Raw genomic sequence first — 7,590 nt, 5'->3', positions numbered from 1 at the left:
AGCAATTGAGCCCTTACTGTTTTGATTTATTACGCTTTGGTCCTTTAATTGGCGAAAATTGCATTCTAGTCCCTAAGTTTTCGAACTTTGCACTTTTTAACCCCCAAGATTGCGGAAATTGCATCAAATTCCCTTGCCACAAATTCGAACAACCCAAAGATTAATCGGTTAAGATATTCTTTAATTTGGCCCTAAAACTTTTTATTTGGAAACATAACATCCTTATCATAAAATAAGTCACCAAATTCATAACCTTTTCTAGGGTTCTTAAAATCATAACTTAAACCCCACTAAGAAGAGCATGCAACCTAAGTTCCACTAAGTTAAATCTTGCTTCCCAAATCATTCCTAGTAACCAATTTAACATTTCATGCAAGAATAGGCAATATAAAAATGTTAAATAACTAGGTTACCTGTGATAAGAGTAGTGTCTGCTTCTTCCTCCGCTTCCTCGGCATTCATAACATACGCTCGCCCTACAGTAGGTGCCTTTCTCTTTGGGCAATCAACAGCTTTGTGCCCATTTTCCTTGCAGTAGAAACACCTGTAGGTCCCCCATTCGCACTTGCCAAGATGCGGCCGATTACATTCTTTGCAGGGTTGCCTCTCAGTAGGCGGTGGTGCTCCTTGATTCTGTATCCTCTACTGCGCTTGCTTCTTGATTTGACCTTGGGGTTTTTGAGGCCCTTGAGGTCTAGGTGGACCCGTATTCTGCTTCTTGCTTGGCTGACTGTTATTATGGTGCTGTTGCCTTTTACGCTGAATTTCAAAATCAATATCCTTCAAAGCTTGCTCAGACTTGAAGGCACAAGTAGTGGCGGTAGCATAATCTAATGGATGCATCATCATAACATTGTTGCGTAGAGAAGGACATAGACCATCCATAAAGTGCCTAAGCTTTTCTGCAGGATCTCTCGCAATAAGGGGTACAAAGTGACAACCCCTATCAAACTTCTTCACAAAGTCGGCAACAGACAAGTCTCCCTGTCGGAGGCTCATAAACTCCCTCTTTAGTCGGCCTCTAACATCCGCAGTAAAATACTTCTCATAGAAAATTTCTTTGAATTGTGGCCAAGTGATAGTAGCAAGGTTAACACCAAGCTCGACTCCTTCCCACCATAGTGCAGCATCATCCCTAAGCAGGTAAGTGGTACACCTCACACGGTCAGCATCTCCCATATTCAGATAACGGAAGTGTACCTCAATAGAGCGGATCAAGCTCTCGGCAGCAAATGGATCAGTGGTGCCAGAAAATTCCTTTGGCCCCAGCCTCCGGAACTGATCATAAATATCCTGCGGTGGTCTAGGAGCCTGCTGTCCCAGCTATTGCTGCTGTAACTGCTGTAACTGTAACTGCTACTGTTGCAACTGCTGTTGCTGTAACTGTTGCTCGAATAAACGAGCCATCCCCTCAAGAGCACGAGTAGCAGCATCTGGTGGTGGCGGTGGTGGTCCATTCCTTTGGTTGTTTTCTTGACGGTTAACACTGTTCTCCTCTTGGTTATCAAAGACAGGGGCACATCGAGGATGCATTTTATCTGAACATTTTCCAAATTTCTAACGTAACCAACATACATTTAAATCTACGTTCGCTAATCATGTGAAAATTCATAACATAAATGGCAATTTAAGCATGCAGAGCAAAATACTTGAAATACTAGTAAACATGTAGCATAATCGTGGTATTCATAACGTCGTGCAGGTAATATCATAAAATCACATAAAGCATGTAAGACTTACAACTTTGAGGCTTGACGAATGACCTTCCCGGCGCTGATGGTGGCACAACCCTTTACAGGACCTTTGCTATGATACCAACTGAAACGTCTCGTGTTATTTTGTTTAAAATGTACTAGAAATTTTTTTTTTAAAATTCGGCTTAGACATGAAAATATTTTTAATAAAATATTTTGCCCATGATCTAGAACATCCACTCGCTAGCATTTTAAAATCAAGTGCAACAATCATAAAAAATAAAATCATCGCATGACATACCAAACCTTAAAAGCAATAAATGTGAAATGTCTAACCCGTACTAAACCCCTCAAAAACCTCTCGAAGCATAACATAAAAATCTTAAAATCTGTAACGAAATCATGAATCATAAAATCGTAAATGCGGAAACAGTAGAAACGCTGGTCCTCGGGTTGCGTGCACCTTCAGTCCAGTCAATCACCCGTCAAGGCCTCCCTCAACCCCACCTGCATCCATCACACCTAGTGAGTCTAAAGACTCAACACACCCAATCTTTGTAACAAATAATACATAATAAAACCACATGCAACAGTGAAAATACTTTTACGAAAAATAACATTTTCGTGATATGCATAACATGAACCTCACCTTTACCTTTTTCCTCAATCATAACATGACATAATCTTTTCATGATCATAAACATTATCTTTTCCTTTATTGATTCAGATCGTTAATTGTGACTTTCCTCAATCCTCAAAATTCGATGGTACCATCTACATGAAACCACAGTACTGGGCGGCGGGGACATCAGCGACACAGGATCGTCAACTGAGCCTTGGCCTATCCTCAATCATAACCTCATATCCTCAAATCCTCATAGTCACAATTACTTCACTTTCATCAAAGTTTTCATCACTTTATAAAATCATGCATAAATATATTTTCTTTTGAAACCAAGCATGCACCATGTATTTTAAATGTCAACTTAAATCATGAAATTTCATGGACATTTAAAATAAATCATAAATAAATCCTGAACATTTCATAAACATGCACAAATGATCATAATATCATACAAACAGCGTTTAGGGCACTGCCATGACCTTTACTAATTTCTAGGTGCAAAAAGACCGTTTTACCCCTAATCGTGACATTTTATGTTTCTGACTTTTTTCTTGATTTCTTGACTCTAACATGTCCAAAATAATTATTTAAGCTTAAATTAATTTTTCCATAATATTAAGCTTAAAAATCATACGTTTTCATTTATCTTTAATTAACTGTTTCGACAATGTTTTAAATCCCGAAAATTCCCACACTTTGATATAAAATTCCTGAATTCAAAATTTAGTCTTTTTATATTATTTTAGCTTTTATGAACCATGACTCGACCCACATGAACCATTTTTCAATTTTTTCTTTATTTAAAACCCTCATTTGACACCTAAATTTCGACCCCGAGTCAACTTTCGATTTTCACGAGTTACCCCCGAACCATGTTGGCCCAAAACTTGCCCAACATCCTAAACTTACCTACTGGACCCTTAAACCATCAGAAACTCACGCCCAAGGTCAAAAACAAATCCCCCCCAAGACACTGCTTAAACTGGCCGAATCCTTCTATGGAACTAGGACTCTTTGTGTGCATCCAAGGCCCTGCCCGTGAGCCCAGGCCCTGACCCAGACACTCCCCTATCCTCTTAGGACTCTAGTGAGCCTTCCTAGTCCAGCCCGTGCCCCATGCATCGAGCCACCAACGCCTGAACCTAGCGCAAACCCTGCACAAATCTGTCCAGGGTTCTCGGGTGGAGTCCTAGCCTCGCTAGGACTCTTTCCCGAGCCTTCGGTTCGAGTCCTAGCATGGATAGGACTCTCACCCTGACTCCTAACGACCTCTGGCTATGTCCTGGCCCAAGCCAAGTCCGAGCCCCACCCTGAAACGTGAGACCCGATCGCCTAACCCAACGACAGTAGCCTTCGAACTTTTGTTTCTTAGTTTCCTTTGGTTTCTGCCGTTTGTGGGCTCGTGAGGGTGGATTTATTTTCCTTGAAATCTTTACCTTGACATCATATAACATCATGGCAGTCCCTAAACACAAACAAGACATGAATTGGTACATAAAAATCATTACTTCATAGCATGTATGTGTAAAAACCGAAAATTCTGAAACAGAACTTCAAGTTCTTCGTGCACACGTAATTTAAATCGATACTATGATGTAATGGATGAGCAAAGGAAGATATATGCGTGCCTTGCGTCGTAAACGCACGAAATACCGATGGCGACGAAGAACGGAGAGATCCGAGGCTAGTTACCCTCAAAACTTTCGAAGAAAGGCTGCTGTTTCCCACGGCCGAGGTATGCTGATAGCGCCGAGGGAAAGCTTTTGTTTTTTTGATAAATTTGAGCGGCGTGGGAATGAGAGCTTAGCTTAGGGTTTAATTGTTTATTTATATGCTAATTAATTTATTAAATAAACTTAAGGCCTATTATTTCCTAATTAAGCCCACTAGCGCAAGTTAGGCTTTAAATAAACTTATAAAATGGTTTTCATAAAAATAGCTAGTGAATTAAATAGCCGGACTGCTTAAAAGATTGAATTTTAGTTGAAAATCCAACACTGATAAAATTTTTTGTCCCGTCGTATAAAATCACCTCAACATTCCTTGTTTTCAAAAATATGGGAAAGCATCATCCTTATATTAAATAAATAATTAAAATTAATTATTTAATAAAACATTTTTACATTTTCCAGCACTCGGTCTCCGTTCCTCGATCGTCACTTGAATATCTTTTAAAGTACAATTTCATGCAGAATGACAATAAAATCATGATAAGCATGTATGTCACATAATTAATTAGCCATTAAAATAAATTACTCATTTTTTCAAAATTTCTAGATTTGCATGCAGTTGGATTACGTCGTCTTAATTTTGAACCTTACAAGGGAGATCTACACTTTCTGCCATAAAGTGCTTCATACGGTGCCATGCCAATCGTCGCTTGGTAGCTGATATGTGTCGTTTTTACGTGTTTTATTGCATTAGTCTTTGTGTGTTTTGCATTGTGCATACGTTTATTTCAATCACATTCTGTTCATTTTAGAGTAAATATTTGCATTTTATCATATCTCACTCGGGCATGACGAATTTGCAGGAAAAGTGGCCGGAAAACCAAAAAATGGAGCAAAGTGTACAAAAGAGAAGGCAACGGACAGAATGAGCGGCACCCGAGCGGTAATTTTCTACCGCCCGGTCGCGAAAGGTGATCAAGTCCACAACTCGACAGAAAGGTCGGCGCTCGGGCGGTAATTTTCTACCGCCCGAGCGCGAGAGATGCTTTACAAAGGCCAAGCTACAGAAGAGTCGGCGCTCGAGCGTTAGTTTTCTACCGCCCGAGCGCGAATGCCGCACACCCCAAGCAAGTTTACAGGAGGTGTGGCGCTCGAGCGGTACTTTTCTACAGCCCGAGCGCCACCTAATTTTGGCAAGATTTTGCATTCGATTCTTTTCCTTATTTCGGAGGATGGCTGATATGGGCGGACGTTTTTGGACGTTTTGAGAGATTGAGAATTCATTGGAGAGCTTCAAAAGTCTTGTAGAGCAACTTTGCGCTTGGATTGAAGAATCGAAGTTTTCCGGGCACCGTTCTTCGCGTTTTTCGTCAATTCTCGTATTTCTAACTTTGTTTGCATCTTTTAAACTTTGTTTTGTTTATTTTGATCATGATTTGAGTAGCTAAACTTCATTATTTGTTGGGATTAAAGGGGATCCTACCCCGAACGTTGATTTGAATTAATTTATATTTCGATTGTGTGTTATTCTTGATTTTGCTACTGTTTTATCGTGTTGTTAGAGCGTAGCTAACTTTGACAATGTTTTTATATTGCAAGTGAGTTCGAGAGAATAACTTGTGATAGGAACGAGTAGTTTAATTCGCGGATCTACAATTTACATAGATAGATGAAATTGGATACGTGCCGATAGTCATAGTCCTTAGGGTCAAAAACTAAGGGATTTCATATATCGAAATGCGATTCACTCTTGATAAATAATTAAAGACATTTAATTACTTCATTGAGTCGAATTAGTTTGGCATAGCTCGAGAGAGAGTGTTCAATAGAATAGGAAATCCTGTCGGAAGCGTAGATCACGATCGAACGAATTAATAAATTAACGAGGGGTATGTGAGCCGAGATTCCCAACAAATCCATTTCTCATTGAATTTTTACTCAACATTTTACACTTTACATTTCATTATTTGATATTGAAGCTTTTTATTTGCACGTTTATTTAATGTTAGTAGTAATAAACAATCAAATTAATTTTCGTTGCTAAATGTTTAATAACTGAAAATAATAATTGTTAAACACAATCTTCAGTGGAACGATACTCGTACTCTTGTACACTATATTATTACTTGACATCGTGCACTTGCGAATAATTTTGAGCATACAAAATCATATTTTTATTGGGGATTTTACTGTGCAAGTTTTGCTCGATCAAGTTTTTGGCGCCGTTGCTGGGGACTGTTAATCTACAATTTTATTTTTAGTTATTTTATTTAGCATTATTTTATTTATCTTGAGCTAACATTCCATATTTTATCTCAGATATCTTGTCTAGTGCATGCCAAAGTCACTTGACGTGGAGCTTAAACTCGATCTTGAAATTGAAAGAACTTTCCGCAGGAGAAGACAACAACAGAGACTAAAAGAACTGATGGAGAGGCAAGTGAACGATCGTGAGGAGGAACAACGTGAAAATATACAAGTTGAGATACCACGCCGTATACCGATGCTAGAGTATGCTCAGCCTTCCTTGGAGGGTGCACGCCCTAGTGTTGTGAGGCCTATCGTGTGGGCAAATTAATTTGAAATCAAGCCACCTATAATCCAGATGATTCAGAACACAGTCCAATTTGGAGGAACTGCAGTAGTTGATCCAAACACGCACATCGCAGATTTTCTTGAAATTTGCGATACTTTTAAATTCAATGGAGTTTCTGATGATGCTGTCAGGTTGCGTTTGTTTCCTTTCTCTTTACGTGATAAAGCTAAAGCATGGTTAATTTGTTTGCCTGTAGGGTCGATCACTACATGGGAGGACATGGCGAAAGCATTTCTCATTAAATATTTTCCTCCATCAAAGACCATGAAGCTGTGGGCAGACATTACAACATTTGCTCAATTCGATCAGGAATCTCTATATGAGGCATGGGAACGCTTCAAAGATCTACTACGAAGATGCCCACATCACGAATTACCACTTGGGTTAGTCGTTCAAACATTTTATTATGGTTTGCTTACTCCTAACCGTACTATGATAGATGCTGCTGCATGTGGAAACCTGTTGAGGAAGACTGCGGAAGAAGGATACGAGTTACTGGAGGAGATGGCTGCTAGCAGCTATCATCCTCAATCTGAAAGAAATACCCAGCGAAGGAGTGCATGAGTTCACCAGGTAACTGATTTTTCTGCTATTACTGCACAACTTGATGCTTTAAACAGGAAATTAGATAACTTGAATGTGGGTGGCACTGCGATGCGTCTTCAAGAGATATTCTGTGAAAAGTGTGGAGGGGAACACTATGTGAAAGATTGTCAAGATGACAACCCGTTTTATGTGCCAAATGAGGTACCGGTGAATCAAGTGGGAGTCCAAAACCGCCCGAGGACTGACCCTTATTCGAACACTTACAATCCTGGGTGGAGGCAACATCCCAACTTCTCATGGGGCGGTCAAAACAGTCAGAATCGACCGCAAGGAGGACAAAAATATGGGAAACAACCGATGTACTGATCCGATCCTCCTAGAGAAGAAAAGTCCAACTTGGAGCAAATGATGTCTAAGTTTATTTCATCCACTGAAACGAGGCTTCAAAATCAGGATGCT

General features: G+C 39.7%; 1 protein-coding gene and 1 non-coding gene across 2 annotated transcripts; both read right to left on the bottom strand.

The window, feature by feature from the left end:
• Positions 1 to 280: 280 nt before the first annotated feature.
• Positions 281 to 1,179, bottom strand: LOC140830150 (uncharacterized). Its single transcript, XM_073193435.1, has 3 exons — positions 647 to 1,179; positions 414 to 544; positions 281 to 348 (listed from the first exon to the last, which is right to left on the bottom strand). The coding sequence occupies exons 1-3, from the start codon at positions 1,177 to 1,179 to the stop codon at positions 281 to 283; spliced, it is 732 nt and encodes a 243-aa protein (XP_073049536.1).
• A 5,674-nt stretch (positions 1,180 to 6,853) lies between these two features.
• LOC140831259 (small nucleolar RNA R71) lies at positions 6,854 to 6,959 on the bottom strand. Its single transcript, XR_012117834.1, has one exon. It is a non-coding gene; the product is annotated as a small nucleolar RNA R71 (small nucleolar RNA).
• Between the last annotated feature and the right edge of the window lie 631 nt (positions 6,960 to 7,590).

Source organism: Primulina eburnea, chromosome 4, assembly GCF_022965805.1.
Source record: "Primulina eburnea isolate SZY01 chromosome 4, ASM2296580v1, whole genome shotgun sequence".
In the NCBI taxonomy this organism is placed as follows: Eukaryota; Viridiplantae; Streptophyta; class Magnoliopsida; order Lamiales; family Gesneriaceae; genus Primulina; species Primulina eburnea.
Note: the sequence above shows the minus strand (reverse complement) of the source record. Positions and strands in the feature narration are given on the sequence as shown.

What these genes read in the sequence shown, in the direction of transcription:
- LOC140830150 (XM_073193435.1), bottom strand. Translation starts at nt 1,179, where the DNA reads ATGGGAGATGCTGACCGTGTGAGGTGTACCACTTACCTGCTTAGGGAT. An exon ending in CAAATCAAGAAGCAAGCGCA is followed by an intron (nt 545 to 646) that starts GTAGAGGATACA and finishes GGGGACCTACAG; the next exon opens with GTGTTTCTACTGCAAGGAAA. An exon ending in AGACACTACTCTTATCACAG is followed by an intron (nt 349 to 413) that starts GTAACCTAGTTA and finishes ATTGGTTACTAG; the next exon opens with GAATGATTTGGGAAGCAAGA.